Source organism: Gadus macrocephalus, chromosome 15, assembly GCF_031168955.1.
Source record: "Gadus macrocephalus chromosome 15, ASM3116895v1".
Classification (NCBI taxonomy): Eukaryota; Metazoa; Chordata; class Actinopteri; order Gadiformes; family Gadidae; genus Gadus; species Gadus macrocephalus.
The window spans coordinates 12,101,592-12,121,786 of NC_082396.1; the positions used below are offsets into that span (position 1 = coordinate 12,101,592).

Sequence of the window (20,195 nt, forward strand, 5' to 3'; positions counted from 1 at the left end):
AAGAAAAAAAGAAATCCCTTAAGTGTTCTAGAATGCGCTTGGGTCGGGGAAGGGGGGGGGGGGGGGGGGGATTTAAAGATTGACTGTCCTCTTCACGCTTCATCTGGAGTTAAGAAATAAAGCGCACCTTATCTTCACAACCCCACAACCCCTCCGTCCCCCTCCCCTTCCCAAAGCCCTGTGAGGCCTGGACGTCTGAATCTCGGGACTGGATCCACATCTACAGCTGTCCAACTCCATCACACACCCAGTGCTCGGCCAAGCGGAAACCTTCACTCCATTTCTTCATTTTCTTTTGCTCATGTGTTCACCCCCTCGGCGGTGGGAGGGGGGCCGACAGGGGCCAGGGGGGGTCACGACCTCGTCGGCTCGTTGGGTAGGAGCGTCATTAAGACACACAAGGCCGGGCTAAGAGGGAGAACGAAGGGAGGGAGGGCGGGACAGAGGGAGGGAGGGAGGGAGGGAGGGGAACAAAGGGGGAGATGTAGGAGCAGGGTATACGCAAGCGACTGAACCCACGGCCCGACGGAGAGCAAGCCCGCGCAACGAGGAGGAACCAACATTCACGCAGGCAGCCCTGCCGAGGCTGCTGCATCGACTCACGAGAGACGGGCGACTGGGTAAAGGTACATGCATTCTCCGTGTCCGTGGAGGATACACAGAGAAGCATGTACGCTTTGAGGGTATGATAAGAACTCTGGCAGCTGATTGGAGGACATTTGATGTCGGGATGTCAGCGGTTTGGTTCGCTGATTCCAAAAGAAAACGAGAAAACGAGAAACACAGAAGCGCCTAGCAGGGCTTCAGAAACTTTTTCTCCCCGTTGAACTTATTCCCCTTAATCAGTCGACTCAAAGTCATTTCTGCAGACATTTGAATGGGGAAATAGGCGATGCAGTTGCGGAATCCTAATTCGTATTTTCTATCTGCAATGCCTGCCTCCTAATAAATGCTTCGTAATGCATTCATCCAGTGTCAGGTTTGTGCTGGTTGGCTGCATTAGCATAGAGTTGAATCGAGGCAACTTAATGCAAATTCTCTCCATCAGTGACCCACAGCCGTACTCAACGGGCCAAGTCTTTTGATAGTCAGCCGTTTCTGCCTCAGGTCCATCTGCAATGAGCGGAAGCCATTGGAAATGCGTCTGGAATGCGCCTGTGAGGAATCGTTGGCCCCTGGATTCAGCGGCAAAGTGTTCCTTCACAGATAACCTCACCACACCATATAACCTACCAATAGATCTACAACATGGTGGCAGTTATCAGAGCCCATTATCTGTGACAGTTATGTCAACTAACATCCTACATCATACATCAGATCACTCAAATTCACCAACGTCGGCCTTTTGTAAAAAACGTATCCTTAAAGGAATATCCATAAAGAACCATGAATGACACAATTTGCGCCTTAATATAAATGAAGCAATGAACCGGGCTCCACTGTGTTTTCTGACTTGTTTCTGTGCGTTCTCAAGCCACATCTGTTGTTGTTCTGAGGTAGATCCCTGGGTTGAGCAGCATGAAGCACAGTCACTCCTACTACTTTCTTGAATACTCTTTCTACACAAAAACCTGCCTTGAAAGCAGTCTGGGGACTGCATATTTGGACAGAGCTGGATGTTCGCTAATGCATCGCTTCCACAATGCATTTTGTAAACAATAGGTGAGTTGAAGACGCAAGAGGAATTTTAAAATAAAAAAGAGAAGTTGACTAAAATGTTGGGTGCAAGAAAGAAGGTGGAAGGAAGAAGAACGAAGATAATTTAAGGCAATAACGGTGAACAACAAAGGTGAAAAAAAGGACAGAAGAAGGAAGAGGAGGAACAAACAAACCCTGACGAAAGGGCCATTTACTGAAAACAGGAATAGAGAACATTAAAGCACAAACAACTATTTTTATCCTTAATATTCATGCATTAACTGTAAACAACCTGGAGTAATTTGGTTCATGGTCATATCACTCTCTGGGCTCTGGGATTGAAGGACAATGAAAATTCACTTAATTACCGCCTAATAAATTGATGCAGCTGAGAAATAATAAAACACACTTTGCCCTGAAGCCTCAATAAAAAAGTCCTGGTGAAACAAGACATTGCTAACAAGTTAGCAGGCAGATTAATTGACTTGTAACAGCAGACCCCGCAATATGATGTTCCCCAAAAAGAATCACACACAAGCTTTCAATGAACTGAATGAAAAAATACTTTATAGGTTGATAATTGATGAAGCCACAGGTGGTAACCAGGCTGCACTTGGAGTAGGAGTACCAGTGTCTCTGAAACGAATTGTAGGTAACAGAGGTCGCAGTTAATGTGTTTTGAGCCTGAGAGGGCAAACCATGGAGTCAGAGGTCTTCCCAGGGCCGCCCCATCACCCCTGAGGAGGTGAGGAGAAGGCGGTATGTGCAATAAATAATGAGTCAGCCAAGACCATTCCCACCATTACCTCACTGAAAAGGACCATTGATCGTTTTAGGTTGGATACCAAGTGCTTTAAAATTTCATGGATTAAAGATTTTAAAGCTAAGAGAGCAGGCAGGTTTTCCTACTTTAACAGCAGGGGACAGATTTTCAACACATCTTGCTACTCAAGTGGACATTAACACATGAGCCATGCAGTTTAACCGGCAAGGCTAGAGATTCACCAATCTCCCTCAATGTATAAACCCCATGCCCTCAGCAGACAAGCACGGAATCACAGTTAAATGAACAGATAAACAGGGAGGCTAAAACGTGGCCATCAGCCAACACACCACACAGGCGGTAGCACGACACGGAAGGAAGCCTATTAAGGCTAGAGACGGTAAGAACAAAAAAACAATCTGTGGCACCACTAAGATTAACAGCGAGAGGACTCTTTGTGTCCATCATCCACCTCCCTTAGCACAGCAAATGACTAGTTCTGCCCTTCACTCATCATGATGGCTATACTGTTCCTTTCAGTGCCTTGCCGTCGAGTAAAAATTCAATACCACACTACTTTACTTGGTAATAGAATAACTATTTTTAATATGAGCAAGAAACAACATAGTTAACAACAGACTTTGATTGAAAAGTCATTGTTTGAGGAGCCAATATTAAATTAACTGGTAATCGTGTCACAGTCTACAGACAGACACACTGCAACATTGAACCATGAATACTGAAACCATTAAGGGCAATAACTGCAGCCATTTGGGACATGATTAGGATGATGTTAAGTGTTTGGGAGGGAGGTGTACTGTGACTCGCAGCACACTTCCCTCCTCTACCATCACCTCTGCTAACAGGACTTGCCGCCTGGTTCAGAAGTCCTGTTAAGGCCATGTAGAAATACATTGTCCCTCCACATGAAAAACAACTTGAATGCAAATGAAATACAAGCCTGTAAATTCAAATGGAAATAATGGCATGGCCGACCGACAAGGGCACTGGCTCATTCTACATTTAATCACCAATCGCTCACCAATTTGTACCACAGAGATAAGGAGAACATGGGTGTCAAAGAGCCAGTACACCACGCATCCTAACATCCCAGTTCCGATTACCAATTCTGCTTCGGCAGCACGCTGCTAACAGAGCATTTTCTGGCACCTATTTCAGGCAGCCACCGCCTAAAGGCAACAGGCAAACAGACTCCCTATAAGCCTGACTCGGTAACAAGGAACAGTATAAGGTAAATGAGTAACGGTGTGCGAGTGCTGAGACGTATTTAACAGCTGCCCAGCGGGGCCTGCAGCAGAGAGCTGTGTGCGTGCCGACGGCCGTCTCCCTGGTGGAGGCGCCGCACCGTAGCATGAATCTGAAATAGGAGGTCGTCACGGGCGAAGACTGCGCGCCATCAGCAGAAAATAAAAAATACAATAAAATACAAGCCATCCTGGTGACATGGACAGGGAACTCTGGGGAAGTAGTGGAAGAAGAAGGAGAAGAAGGGTTTGGAACGGGCTGATCCTTTTCTTGTGCTTGTGTGCAGGGGAGACAGATGGGCTTTTGGAACAGAGGAAACATGGTGATACGCCACAGGCTGCCCCCTGAACACATTGTTCCTGCCGTTCCCAGAACCAGCGGTTACGCTCCTGCGTTGACATCGGGGCCAAGGTGCCACCGCTTCAGCGACTGGAAGAAAGAAGAGGGTTTGTGGTGTGACTAATGCTGGCTGCACGCGCGAACGGCTCCCTACCCAGCTACTGTACTTCTCCCTCGTCGTGTTTCTACCAGCTCTGGAAATAAAAGATGCGTTTTATTTTTTTTACAGGGTACAGGGTTCTAATTAAAAACACCCTAATTTAGCGAATTGTACTCACGTCTATGTGTAACTCTCACTAACCGGTGAGCGCCATCACCAATGGTGAAGACGTGCGCATGCCTTGTGCAAGCGCATGATTTGATTAGCGCTAGGATGGTCTTATTGTACACCATACGGCGGCCATTGATCCGAGAACAGCAGAGTCGACTAGGAATCGGAGCCACCGGCCTCTGATGTGTTTTTTCTCACTGCAGTCATGATATGGTACTTATCTGACTTTTATTATATCAGAGCCCTGGGCCCACTTTATTATACTCGTGCCTGTGTGTGTGTGTGTGTGTGTGTGTGTGTGTGTGTGTGTGTGTGTGTGCAAATGTCTGTTTGTGTGTGCATGTGTGCATGCGTAGGGCCACTGTGGCTTGCCCATCTGAGGCTTGATTACAGTCACGCAACTCGACATTGTCGTCCACGCCAGCTTATCCTATTTTGGATTAGCACTGGCATCTGACATTCTAAAAAAAGGCGCTTTTATTCTCCTCCGCCCGGCTCAACAGACCCTTGATCCCTGGCCTTTATGTTTACGCCTCTGGTCGAGGTTACACCATCAGATTACCAGTGTTATTTAAACTCTATTTGATCCCCTGCCTCAAAAGGAGGGAATACAGGAGGACAGGGGCGGGGCAGTGGGCGGGCCATTTGTGTAAATGCTTCATTGGACTTAAAGCTAGGGTAGGCAATTTGAGGAAACCAGCAGGAGTCAGCTAGATTTGGACGCTATCCAACTGAAAAAAGGCCTTCCTCCAAAGCCACTCCCCTAAAATACATGAATTGCTCGCTAGCTTTAGCAATAAGACCTATAGCCTTGTGAAAGACATAGTCATGCACAATGAATGTAAGAGCATGTTGCCGAGTAGGTAAGAAAGGCAGGTAGGCCATCTAATCATTTCATTCTTGCCAGATGAAATTATTGGACAAGCTTATTACAGGCCTGCAACAGCCACAGACACCGGTTTTGGATCATTTCTACTGACTGTTACTTTTAACATTTGTAAAGAGAGAATTTCCAAATATCTGAAAGAAAATGCTGCTAAAGTAAATGGCCTATCCTAGCTTTTTAACACAAAGCTGCATCCTGAATAGTCGAATAGTCTCCCCCATTCCAATGCTATGCTGTCCCTTTCTGGTTTGTACAGAAGATTTGTTTTAAAACGGGTGACGCGAGACACCATCATTCCTCATTTGAATCACTCAGAGGAGCCACTAAGACACATTCAAGCAACAGAGCAGTATTAGCAAAGTAGTGGAACATTTAAACGAAGTTCCCTCAGGAAATGCAACTCTGAGTTCTAGGAAAATAGTGTCTCTATTGTGGAAATAAAAACGTGTGAGTGAGCGTGCATATCATACCCATTCATGGCCCGGTGCACACATACACCATGAGATAACACGGACACTCACTCATAAAGAGAGAGGGGGTCAAGGAGAAAGAACGACTGAACAACGCATGGCCGAGCGAATTTTCAAAAGAGCTGCCATCTATGTCTCAGTGGCACCTTCTGGCTGTCAGCTCTGATCTCTGAGTCACCAACACACACACGCACACACAAACACACGCACACGCACACACACACACACACACACACACACACACACACACACACACACATGCACGCCTTTCTCAACTGGCACAGAGTTAGGCTGAACAGCAGCAACAGTGGAACACGAAGCAATCCTCAGTGAATTCAGATCGAGTAATTAAAGAACAGGTAGGGATGGCATCAAAATGAGGTCTTACAAACACTATCCATCAGACAATTCTTCCCCTGGTTCCCATCCAATGTCTGGTATCAGATAAAGTTAAACGTACGCAAATGTATTTCCTGCAAAATAAAAGACCTGCCGATGGGTCCCTGCAGATAAGCAAACACCCACGCACACACATTAGGCACATAACATATATTCACACACACGCTGTGTTTATCAGTTCAAGCATCAAGGGGGGTTATTGTTTTATTAATATCAATTTATCAGGCCCCAACGATGAGATGTGTTTGATTTAGCCGTGGGCTAAATACAACACATACACAATCTTTCTGTTGTTGCTTTTTGGTAATCAGGGCTCTGCATAGATATCCAAAGCGTGACTATCAATTAAATTAGCCTTGTGTACGGCCAGACCTTGGAAAAAACATGGCTCTCATAATTCTGTGGGCTCAGCCCCTAGCATCGATGCCGCACTGTGCCGTGAACAATGTGAATCAATACAAACCAATCTGAACCCAACAGGAGAAGATTGCTTTTTATTAAAGGACAGTGGTGCTGGAATAAGACTAATCACTTTCAGCAGGCTTTTTTCCCACCTCTCAACCTTTAATAATCCGAGTAGCGTTGGCTCAGGGTTGTCGTATGTGGTTGGTTTTTCCAACAAAACCCTGTCAAAACCACTGCTCTGGTGGTTAACTGGTATCGTTCCAGTCAGCCGCGCTGGGAGGGAAGGTGGCCTGCTTCAAGGCTGTACTGGTTGCACTAAGTGGAGACTTTGTTTTGATTCATTCATTTCATTCATAGCCGCTGAAGGCTTTCAAATGAGGCCCGCCCCCCACCGGGTGATTCCTAATATTGTAGTAAAGCTCTCCAGTCCCTCAGTATGGCCTGACTGGTGGGAAATGTCCTTGATTTCCGACCATAAAAACCAGAATGGACAGCGTGATAATATTAAATTCCTCTCCAAAAGATACACTGCATATGCAGAGGATTGTGTTTTGTCTGAATGAATAAGCATACACCCTTGGTTGGAATCCCTGCACAGTGGCTATAACTGATTCAACAGCCTCCTCTCTCTTGAACTAGAAGACCCTTGAACGTTCTGAGCCTTCATTGTATGAAGGACAGACACAAAGAGAGAGAGAGAGAGAGAGAGAGAGAGAGAGAGAGAGAGAGAGAGAGAGAGAGAGAGAGAGAGAGAGAGAGAGAGAGAGAGAGAGAGAGAGAGAGAGAGAGAGAGAGAGAGAGAGGGACAGAGAGAGCGAGAGAGAGAGAGGGACAGAGAGAGCGAGAGTGTGAGCAAGATGTCTAATGGGTTTTGCTGGAGAGGAGTGAGTCATCTCCTTGATACCGTACAACATACAGCTGAATGGATGTTGCTCCAGCATGTATAATATATAATGTGCACACACACAAACGCACATACTGAGGGGGTACTGTACACATTATACTTTTATGCACATACACGTATGCAGACAGAAATACACACACAGCCGGTCAACCAGAAGACATTTCTCAAGCAGACAGAAACACACACACACACACACACACACACACACACAACTAAGGACATTGACCAAGCCTGAACACAAATAGCTATCTTTATTTCCCATTGTGCCACAAAAGATTGATGAATAACACAAAAAAGCTTCACTGGTTCAAATTATTTTGAAAATCCTCTGTATAATCACTTAAGGTCTGGGCTGGGCAAGACCCGGAACACTACAACACAGCCGTCTTCTATGTAATGCACAGTACGCTTTGGCCAGGTAGCCATGCTTGGTTGAAACGTGTCAATGTAAATTTGTATATTTTATGCACACACACACACACACACACACACACACACACACACACACACACACACACACACACACACACACACACACACACACACACACACACACACACACACACACACACAAACGCACGCATACACACGGACTAACACTTTCACTCTCTTTCTCTCTCTTTCTCACTCTGTCTCTTCGTGTCAACACCACAGTCTCCATGTGAGTGGTTGAGCATGGTCATTGTGTCTTTCACTTTTCATACCAGTGAAAGTCATAGTCTGTGTGTATGAGAGAGGGAGAGAGAGCGATAGAAAGAGAGGAGAGAAAGCAAACTAAGAGACATAGTTGAATGAAAGCATTCAACCGTGTGTAGAAGGAAAGGACCTTAATGTATCTGCCAGAAAACAGACGGAGGCAACCCACTACGCGCTACAATGATATCTAAATACGTAGCACATAGGACGGACGGATGGATTGATGGATAGATGGATGGCTAGAAGGATACCATGCAAGCTCCTCCATCAGCCAATCACAGTTCCCCAGCCGACAGCACTGTCGGTGTGCATTACGGCCATTACAGTGGAGAACATTTACATGTTTGCGCGCCTCTTGTCAGGGAACCTACTGCGGAGGCCACAGTGTCCAGTGGGTGCGCTTCGATCGGGGGTTGGGATTCTCTGTCAGCCCAGATTAGTTTCTACCTTTGATACGGGGCCGTATCGCTGCACCACTGGAATGGGATTTGGGAAGTGAATTGAGCGCGCTTTGAAGTTTAAGCCCGGCATTGCAAAGCCCCAACGCAGGAGTACGGATGGATAATTTGAGTTCACGCACGTATGCACAACACACGCGCACGACAAACACGCGCACACACATACACACACACCCCTTTACATTATGGTGCACACACACAAGCAATGCTTAAAGAAGAAGCACTTGCTCTCATTGTGGGTTTAAAAACACAGGGGACACGTAAACCTTGATGTGTGTGTGGAGTGTGTTGGTTTGTGTTTGCGTTTGAGACTGCGTGCATGTGTGTATGCGTGCGTGTGTGTGTCTGTCTGTGTTAGAGAGGGCATAACATGGATAATTGCACTGTCCTAATCTGTACATTGCGCTAATCTTCTGACCGCCAGTAAAATGCTAAACGTCAATGAATGAATGCATTGAATAGAAAGGCCAATACCTTACACATACATGCCTCTTTTCAATGCTGTGTATTTTTCAACTGTTACACTCATCATCGCATTTCAGTCGCGCTATAATGTAACAATTGAGCTCCCAATTTGTACGCACCCAATAACAATGGTGCAGAAAAGCTAAAGCGAAGCAAACGTGAAGGCCCTCCACATTAACATGGTGTGTGGATGGAACACCAGCTCCTTACGCCTGGCCTCCGAGACCAGCCCCCTCTCCTTGTTAAAACCAACAGCATCCATACTGGGCTGTCCATCTCCCATTCTCCTCGGGAGCGCCCAGTGGATTCAATAGGTCCTGGTTAAGTAGGAGCACATGAAGCGAGTCGCGCCCCGTAGGGGGGGTCAGGGGGGCACTCAGAGGGTCCGGAGGCCACACCACGACACCGCCTGCTTCACCAGGGCGGGGAAGAAATCCCGTTGACGAAAGAAAAAAAAAAGAAAAGCATGAGGTGGCTCAAAGGATGGGGTGTCAAAGGTCGCTGTGTTTACAATCTGCAGCTTGTCACTTAGGGTCAGAGGCAATTAGGCAGGGAGGCAGAGCGGGATCGTCAGGAGGGGGAAGGGGGAGGAGGAGGAGGAGCGGTCTGGCTCCCTTATCAACCATTTTAGTTCAGTCCACTCTGGCTCCTAACGGCAGTCCTTACAGAGCATCGCCCGGGTGATCAACCTCCGTCTGGACCAAAGGAGCCGCACCTCCATTGAAACCCAGTCCTAAGAGGATGAGAGCGTGTATGGGTGTGGGGGGTAGGGTGGTGGAGACGGGCTGAGGGGAGACGTTGCTGTTGTAGTTGGGTGTGTTGTTGTTGCTTACAGGCCTCGTTCCAATCTCTCACTCACAAGGGTCGGCGACGGAGCTGCCCTGTCCACTAGCGAGCTACTGTTGACGCAGCGAAACGGAAAGAAAAAGAGGGCGGTGGAGCATAGGAAAGAGAAGGGGGGGAGGGAGGAAGGGAGGGAGGGGGGGAGGGAGAGGGAGAGGGAGAGAGAGCGAGAGGGAGAGAGAGAGAGACAGAGAGAGAGAGAGGAAAGAGAGAGACCCCAGGTTGGATGGAAACTGAGTGGAGTGAGAGAGGAAGAGGTGAGGGTGAGAGGAGGGAAAGGAGGAGGAGGAGGAGGGAAAGATTAGAAGGAGAGCAAGAGAGATGAAGGGGGTTGGGCCAGGTGACATGGATAGCAGAGAGGGTAGGAGAGTCGGGGTAGGAGGCAGGGTGGGCTGAAAGCGAAGAGCAGATTCACATCGGACTGGTCAGTCTCTTGTATGTGCATCTTTCAGCAGCCTCTACTCTAGAGACAGTGCGTTTGTGTGTGTATGTGTGTGCGTGTGAGTGTTTGTGTGGATGGCCAGTCGGTGGTGCTAGTATCTAGTGTCGGCAGCCGGACTGGGACATAAATCAAGTGTGTCAGTTGGCTTCTGGTCACATGCTGCACAGCGGGGTAGCTTATTCTTTTTAATCTACTGTGACCCCACTTGTCATCTCTAGATGTGGCCCGCCTGTGTGCACTGGTGTGTCTGCCTCCATTTGTGCCACGAGCTACAGCAGCCCCAGACCCATACTCGAGTGTCGTTTTCTTGTTTAGGTTTTTCACGTTTGTAACTTTCACCGTAGCTCACCCGTTGACAACAACGACTCGGTATCGACCGCATCATCAAATCACACCACCTGCGATGGTATCGTTGTCATAACGACACAGCGACTGTCAGGGCGGACGTGTTTCACATCAGGAACCCGCGCAGTGTTCGGCCCATAAAGACGCCGCTGATGTTTGGCCATCCAATTAATCAGGGGCTGTAAACAACATCCAAACGGTGCACCCGTTGAATAGCCCATTAACTCTCCTTCGTTGGAACGTTCCACTGAGTGATCCCCACGGACACACACACACACACATGCAGACACACACGCAAGCCGCCACGTGCAGTCACACAAAAAAGCACACACCCTCCAGACACACACACGCACCAAAAACACACAGACAGACACACAGACATAACCACCCACACCAGCCAAACACACACACACACGTACTCACGTACACACACACACACACACACACACACACACACACACACACACACACACACACACACACACACACACACACACACACACACACACACACACACACACACGGTAGCACAACATTATTCTGCTGCAAGCAGCACCATATTCTAATCTGTCATACTCTGACCTGCGAGGAGGATCCAGCATTTGAAAGACCATTTGTTAACATAATGTAGTTTATAACTAAGCTCAAAAAGGAGGTTGCAACACTATGGAAATAAAATGGATGTCGCGGACCCACATCCACAGAATAGAGGGGAAGAAGAAATTAGGGCGGGGGGGCGGGGTGGTGGGGGTGCCGGCGGTGCGTATTGGCTAATTCCGGCCAAGCAAGCGCAAGACTGTTGATAGCTGAGAAATGGTGGGCTGCGCGCTCTGAACTCATTAGTCAGGAAGAATACGATCTGCAATGCATGTCGACTTATTGGCCGCCAGCGACGTGGTATCAGGGGGGGTGGGGGGAGGCTGACATACTGAATGATCCTACCCCTCTCCCAACTCAAGACCGAGTCGAATGCTTCCAACAGCCGTCAGCAAACCCCACGCCAGAGAGGGGAAAGTATGAGGGAAGGGAACGACAAAGGGAATAGCTTGGATAGTGGAGGCAGTAGATACGATTTTTTTTTACTAACACACATGCACACACACAAACATACACACACACACGAACGCCAATCTGCTAAACCAGGACAGAGCCCAACTCCTTCACCTCTCCCCCCCCTAACAACAACGATATTATTGTTGCTGTATAGAACAAAAAAAGAGTCTTCTAAAGTGCACAGTATGAAGTCTCAGAAGCAGAAGAAATCAGAACGGGGCCCCGGGTGGAACCAATGCAAAACACCTAAAAAAACAAAAAAGCACAAGGAACCTGCTTTTGCTCATGGGCAAAATATAAGCAGTAGCAGTGTGCCGTGATGATGTTAGCTAGGAGCTCAGCCAAAAGCGCACCCCGCTAATGAGGAGAAAACAGAACTTAGAGAGAACGCCTTCTTCGGAAATATAAACAATATCTAGCGGCAAGTCTCAGTAAATGCGTTCATATATATTCATTGCAAATGAGACGGGTAGTCGAATCGCAGTTATTTTCCACCAACAACAAGTTTTCTGCAAATTACCAGTGAAAGAGAATAAAAATGGCCGAACTCCGAAATAAAAGAAGAAAGAATCGCAAAGTAACGATCAACAGAGAGCTCATCTCGGATAAACCCCCTCAAAGATGCCTCCATGCCTCACCCCTGATGTGCTTTGTGTGTGAGGGGCTGGAAGGGATGATGTACCAAAGGAAATGGACGGGTGGGGTCGAAGTAGTGTTCAAAGTGGTGCCACTGCGACCCATTGAGAGCCAAGCAGCGCTGCATGTCAGAACTAAAGACGCTTCATCCGTTGTTGGCCGCTTGAAGCGTAGCCCGGAGCCAATCTACTCCCCGTGCTCGGGCAGCCATTATACTTTAGCCGCTGAGTGTTTATATGGAGGCTACGAAGCTCTAGTGCAGATCACCCAATCTGTAGCAGTGCGATGTTAAGAGTTAATGCCCATAGTCAGCTCCTAGGGCTGCATACCAAGTCATGTATGAGCGTGCTCAGCTGCGTGGGGGTTGGACATGAGGACAGGCTGCCCGGGAAGGAGAAGCAATGACGGACATTAATAGAAGTATCGGATGGGCGAAAATTATAGAGCTGTTGTTTCTAGCTATTGATTGAGAGTTTGTATGAGTGTATTTGTCGGGTCGAACTACGAAAACATGCTCCCACAATAAGAGAGTGTTATCTGTCATCTAAGAGGCAAAACTACTCTGAAATATCTGGCGTAAAACACAGTTTTCGTGCGTCAAAGGTTTTCTGACCGGACTAGCATTTTTCGCCCACCTTTTCACCTTCCCCACACAGTTCATTCACTGTTTCAGTTAACGCCTTTTCTTAAGCACACGTCCGGACACCTCAAGCCAACTGTGGATCACAAGTTCACAACAAAATATTAGAGCCATCATTTTCATTATGCCCATCTATAAAGAAACAATAGTTTATCTTATGAGCTCTCTTTTCAAAGATGGAAAGGGCCAGCTTAGTTCAGACAGTAGGCCTAAACCTACCGCCACGCTGACAATATCTAGCCTAGTGCGAACCTGACCTCTCCTCTCTCCTCCTGCTAACAGCGCTATGTGCAACATTCCGTCTCCAACCACCCTTGAACATTGACGATTCCTATCTCACTTGTTACGGAAAATAATTCCTTTAAAACCCAGGGAGTACATCATGCATATCTCCACCGAGATGTAATCTCGCTTAGCCCGCCTGGCTTCCGCTTGAAAGTTCACAGAGGTCTAAGGAAGATTTGAGCACAACAGTTGGAGCCTTGAAAGAGCAGAGACACAGTGACGATGCTGAATATGGTCCTCTGCTTTAAGCAGTGTTTAATCAAAGTCAAGCCACAGCACAATGTGTGATGCAGAATACTCACACAAACACGAACACTCACGCACACCCTTAAGCTAAGAAATCTGCTCTCTCCCTATACAGCATATTTGTTAAGGAATTTACAGTACATGCACTCGGATGGCCTTTGTTATAATTGGGCAGAGATGAGAAAAAAACGGGTTACTTGTTCATCCCTCAGCCTCTCCTCCCTCTCCCTTTCTCTCTCTTCCTCTGTCTCTGTAAAGGTCTGCTCATGCATGAGGAATCGTCTCGAGCAGTCCAACAATCAAGTGCAGAGATGTCTGCTTCAACAGTCATTCATTACCACCTTGCGGACCAGCCATTAGGCTGCCATGGGGACAGGAAGGGGGGAAGGGGGAGGGGGCACATGACAATTAGGCACACACACAAACAAACATACAGAGACATTTGCATGGGTGGGAGGAGGGGGGTCGTGTGAGAGGAAGCTGAGGGCTGACCGATGAAGAGCTTGAGAAGGGGCGAGAGAGAGAAGGGCAAAAAGAGAGCGGGAACTGTCCAAGGTGCTGAAAGTAGCTGACGTTGTGACCCCGTATCCTCCCCACCTCAAACGTCAGCGCGCTTTAAACCTGCCTGTGTCGCAGCGGTGGCGGAGAGCCCCACTGTCACTTTCACCTTCAGCAGAAAACTCACTGCAGATAGCCGGCGGTATTCATGAAATGTCCAGGCCACCTCTCCCCCTCTCCAAATGAAAGCAGCATAAACCTCCTCTCAGTGCAGTTCAGTTAACCCGTGGTGTGGTGCCAGTGATTTGGGATTCAGTCCACAGATCCAGGCTCCATTTCACTGTCTCATGCCACCGACTCAAAAAAGAAGACGACGAGAAAATTGCTCATTAAAATATTTTTTTTAATCCAAACTCCTACAGCTGGATTCCAGCCCTCTGGGACAGTAGCATTGGCTTGTGACACTATTTGCTAATCATCCCCACTCAGTTGCGCACAGACAAACATACACATAGAAACACACACACACACACACACACACACACACACACACACACACACACACACACACACACACACACACACACACACACACACACACACACACACGTGCACATGCACCCACACACACATGTGCAAACGCATTAATGGTTTGCCAAAGCCTGTATCGTGCCTGTGGGCTTTCCTGTCTATTGCTTTGCATTCTTGTCTTGATTCATTTATATGTTAATGCTTGCGCAGATCTTGTGCTTGTGTTATGGTGAATTGTGCTTGTATGGAAGCAGCACAGCATGGATTCTTAAATAATGAGGTCTTGTTTATAATAACATTACGTCTGATTCCAAAGGCAAGAATCAGTTAGATTGATCCTTACATGACATGGAAGAAGAAGTTATATTCTTTGTTACCATGTTCACCCTCTATCATCAGTTTTCTATATTCTGTTGCACAATTCAGAGTTTGGAAGTTGCCTTTATATTATTTCACATTCAGACCACTGTCAAAGGCAGAAACACATGTCCCTTTAACTGTCATCAAAAACAATTTTCAGTCGTCCAGTGCCACAGTCACACATGCATGCAGACATCACAGCTTTAGGTAATGTTATGCAACAGGTCATCCAGTAACAACCTTGAAGTAACGGACTCCAATAACGGACTGTTCAACCGTGGATAGCGTCGACGGGGGAATGATGTCACGAATCCGTAAATAAGGGTCCTATTTTTCCCGCGCACTGCAGAGACCAGGCGGGTGTGGTGACTGCATTAAAAATAAGAGACCCCTAAAAAATGTCTTCGAGGCATTGTGTGTAGTAGACATTTTCGAGGCGGCACCTACTCCCTATTTTCAATCACCCTCTCTCCCAACACCCCTCCCCCAGCACGAACGTGCCCTGAAGTTCAAATCATTAATCTGTTGCCACGTCCATTTACAAAATTGCCGATCTCGCTTTGAGTCTCGCGCTGACAGCCACAAGGTGCCAAGTGACGGTGTGCCGTTGAGCGCGTCTCCCCAGCACCAGCCTGGCTACTAAACAGGGCTACACGCACACACACACACACACACACACACACACACACACACACACACACACACACACACACACACACACACACACACACACACACACACACACACACACACACACACAGCGCTACAGCCTTGCTGCTGCACAATGGCACCATGTTACACATATGCTTCTCCACCTGATAACCTCTTAGTATTCCGAACACACAGCCCACTTTGTGGGGGGAAATCTATGCCGGTTTCTCCCCCCCCCCCCCCCCCCCCCTCCCTGTATACCGGTCTCTTCTATGCGGCTTTTCGAGCCGAGTCTCGTTCATTTCATACGAGAACGACAACAGCATGGTAAATCAGCTCAATACAACAAGAAAATGCAGGTAAATGGCAAGTGGAATCACAGCGGTGGCATTTCCAGAACAACACTCGCATGCTCACACGGATAACTGACCTCCCAGTCTAACGAATCCCACTCTTCGGTAAACATCCGGAGGATTTCTGTTCATCCAAAAGCGTACTAAGCGCGGCGGCTGTACGGAACGACTGAGCGGTGTAATGCCATTGCGCCTTTAGTATTATCCTCATTAAATCAATTTCAACAGGGCACGTCGTCGAGGAGAAGGCATTTGCCGGGAAAAAACGTTGCAAGAAAACGCCGAAGCCAACTTTACAAAAAAAAAAGAGCCGGAATAGATTCACGACGCTACTATGGTCGACGATCGAAGGTTGTTTTTTTTGGGATAGTCGACGAGGATTGGACCAATTAGCGCACCACTGGCGCTCGCGGGCGAATCGCTACTGACAAGCGCTACTTTCTATCGAGCATCGCTTCGATCTCAGCCGCCGCTCAGGGAAGAGGCGGCAGACTACACACCACGCAACTTCTCCGGTCCGACACGCACGGGGAGGGAAAGGATGGTATGGCGTATATATTCCACATCCAAAGAGAGAATCCCACCAAACGCGAGGGGGTGATCACCAAAAAAATAAATCCTTCCCCTCTCCAACCAGAGGATAATCAGGCAACCAAAAAAAAAAAAAAAAAAGACCCAGCAATAAGTGCTTCTTCTTCTTCTCGGAGCAGCACGTGACCCACGTCTGTTCCTTTGTGGGAAAAGCGATGCATTTGATCCATTATAGCACCAAGCAAGATAAAAAAGCTAAGAGGTTTGGGACGTTGGGGTGGGGGGAGTTTAGATATCTCCCAAAGTGTGCGTGAGTGTATTTGTGTTAGTGTGTGTGTGTGTGTGTGTGTGTGTGTGTGTGTGTGTGTGTGTGTGTGTGTGTGTGTGTGTGTGTGTGTGTGTGTGTGTGTGTGCGTGCGTGCGCGTGTGGGGAGGGTCGGAGAAGGATGCTTTTTTCTCTCGTTTCCCTCGATAGAGTCTACTCACCATTAGCACAGCAAAGTTATTATGATGAGTGCAATGAATGGTGGTCGTGTTGCCCGCGGAGCCAGTTATGTGGCACCCCTCTGCCCGCCAACCACCGTGCCCATCGAGTAGGTCGAAATCCCAGTAGGCGGCAGTGGGGTCTACACCCAGTGCGAAGTGCCTGAGATTAATGGTAACGGATTGCACGGCGGTTCCGAGGATGCACCCATCTGCAAAACAAAATAAAACCAAACAATAAATAAACAAGTCAATGAGAGCAACACATGGAAATAAGGTGAAGGAAGTGCAGCGGGGGAAAGTGCGTGGGTTTGATATGCTAAAAACACGAGCACGAGAGAACGAACAGTGGGAGACGCAGAGCCTTAGACATACAGTCGTCTCATTAGTAAAACACACACACACACACACACACACACACACACACACACACACACACACACACACACACACACACACACACACACACACACACACACACACACACACACACACACACACACACACTACGCGTGCATGACCACATGGATACAGTCACGTGTGTGTCGTGTTTTGCCTTTATGCAGATCACAAACACATACATAATATCCGCCTCACGTTGTTCCAGTCAACACGCCGGCACCACACTTCGCTATAGCCTACTGTTGTTTTTTTCCGGCTTATTAACACGCAATACAAAAGAAAATGAGTATGTCTGCTTCCAATCGGCTGCGTAAATTTAAATTTCCCCGACAGCATAGCTATGGGCAGGCGATATCGAGTCAACATCAAGGGTCCATATCAATAACTACAATGTTTAAAAACAAAGTTGCATTACAGTGCACAAAAAACCGCGTTGCATCAATGATGTCCACATTTAGCACAACAGCAGATTGACGTAATATCCATTCGCTAGAGCAAGCATGTTGTCTGAGCCGCTCGTGCAGCGTTGACATCACACACGCACAACATGATGATAAAAATGGATTTCCCCCCCTTACCTAATTTGGTGAAAGCAACTGGTGTTGAAACGCTCCTACGTTTCCCGTCATCTGCAAGATTTGACGAATTCCCCGTGCAAGGGAAGAGTTTCCCATTGCGAAAGACAATAAACTGCAGATTGCAAGTGGAGTTATCAACAGATTGCACCGCGGAGGAGACAGGCGGAGCAGCCAGCGGTACATGGATCGAGGCGACTGCCACTGAGTTCTGCGGATGAAACAAAAAAAAGAAAAGGGAATAAAAATTAAATAATGACACAGATGTGCAGGGGAGGGGAGGGGGCGAGGTTGCTCTATTAGAGAAATACTCTCGATTTGGCGTTTCTCGCCTAAGACTGAACGGAGAGACCTGAAGTGGTCAGGGAACGAGCATCACGCGGTAGGTTTAAAGTGCTCTCTGCGCCTACTTGGTCAGGCGCCCTGCCGCAGAAGGGGAAATGGTTCCTACCATCTCAGCTCGAGGGCACATCAACACCGCGGCTTGATTTAAAGAGACAACCGGTCCGACTTTATCTTCTTCTGCCATCTATAAACTCTACACCAAATATATATATATATATATATATATATATATATATATATATATATATATTGATATATATATTGATATATATATATATTGATATACTATATATTTACAAGACACATATATACATGCATATATATATATATATATATATATCCCATGTATATTTTCTGTGTGAGGCTTCATGGAGAAGAGGGGCTTCAGAAGGATCCAGGGCTGTGTGTGTTGAACACATTGAGCTGGACTGAACTTAAGACTCAGGACCAACAAGCACACAAGAGGTCAATGCTGCCTGTTAAACTACAATGTCATGTGTTTATATTGAAATATAATCATGGTACATATTGTCTGTACAACACTTTTTGCATGATTCTTCAATCCTGAGCGAGGAACTTTAAAGGTGCCCTTACATCGGTGGGGATAGCTCCCACAGCCGTTTACCAATCAAAGATAATGTTGATGATTCACGCTCCTTGTCAACTCAGTCAGTTGCTTGTTTGTTTTTCTGGCTTCACTCATCATCCTCCACCGTGAAAGAATCAGCACTTTAAACTCGGAAGAGGAGAGAGTGAGTGTGTGTGTGCGTGTGTGTGCATGAATATCTGTGTGCACGTGCGTGCGTGCGTGCGTGCGCGCGTGCGTGCGTGCGTGCGTGTGTGTGTGTGTGTGCGTGTGTAGGCTTTATAGCAATGTATACGCCCACAGCATGGCCTTACATCGTTTAGGGTGCAGTTTCTAGAGGCGTAAAACGGAACAATCCCGTCTTGGCAGAGTGAAGCAGCCAAATTTGTTAATCGTGTGGAACGCGTCCTCCTCTCTCGCTCTCTCTCTCTCTGCTCTGAATGATGCGACCATAGCGGAATAGCGTCACCCGGGCCATGTCCCCGCCCCTCCCCTCATTTCTCTGCATGTGTGCGTTTTGTGTGTCTGTGTGTACACGCACGTGTGTGTATAAGCATATGTGCAGATACACATTGCCAGTATCTAGGTGAACTGGATCCACGGTGAAATGGCAGGAGGGAAAAAGAAAGAGAAACCAAAGCCGCGTTAAGATTTATGTCGCTCAGTTTATTTTTCCCATGTAGGCTCTCATTCAGAAGCCACTCCGAGACGGGGCAGCGGGGGGGGAGAGAGGTTGAGAAGATTGCTGCCTTGATACGGTGCTTGATGCATGAGCGCCACAGAAGTGCCTCCACACTTCTGAAGAGCGGTTTTGATCTTATTCGATCTCTTCTCATTGTGAAGTCGACCTCGCCACAACACAACTCACAGCCATGTCTCACAATCGCCTTCTCCATCTTCCATCCCCCTTTCATCCCTATCTCATCAAAGGGACAGGCACCCCCGAAAACACACGCTACCCCAACCCCGCCGCTCGGTGTCGGGGTCCCCTGAGTGAGGAACTCTCTACAATCCACCACATCCACCCGCGTTAAAGAAAAAGAACGAAATCTCCCATAAACACTGCATCAGTAGCACAAGGGACCTGAAACATCAGAGCTGATTTAGCTGGATGTGACACAGCCGTTTGACACCCCATCCCCGCCCAAAGGCCCTGCCCTTCAGGGGATGAGGTATGCTATCCCTTGGCAACCATAATCAAACTCTCTCTCTCTCTCTCACCTTCATAAGCAGCCCTCCCTTGTTTTCCCCAGCACTCATCGTTGTTTTCCTTGCAGAGGGCACCCAGCTGAATGTCAGCAGTCACCTATCTCGGTCGCTTACCGCACACATCCTGCAGTCCCTCCCTCTCCATCCCCCCCCTCCCCCCTCCACGAGACACACATACCACCCATCACCCACCAACCCCCTCCCACTGCATCCTCCCCTCT

At 47.6% G+C, this 20,195-nt stretch overlaps 1 protein-coding gene across 1 annotated transcript in view; it reads right to left on the reverse strand.

Annotated features, from left to right (window-relative positions):
• Positions 1–20,195, reverse strand: part of LOC132473657 (adhesion G protein-coupled receptor A3) — a 123,551-nt gene that overhangs the window by 17,626 nt on the left and 85,730 nt on the right. Inside the window, exons 13-14 of the mRNA XM_060073869.1 lie at positions 17,838–18,045; positions 16,861–17,069 (exon numbers count right to left, since the gene is read on the reverse strand). Of these exons, the coding sequence (XP_059929852.1) occupies positions 16,861–17,069; positions 17,838–18,045 (417 nt within the window). The remainder of the gene's footprint in view (positions 1–16,860; positions 17,070–17,837; positions 18,046–20,195) is intronic.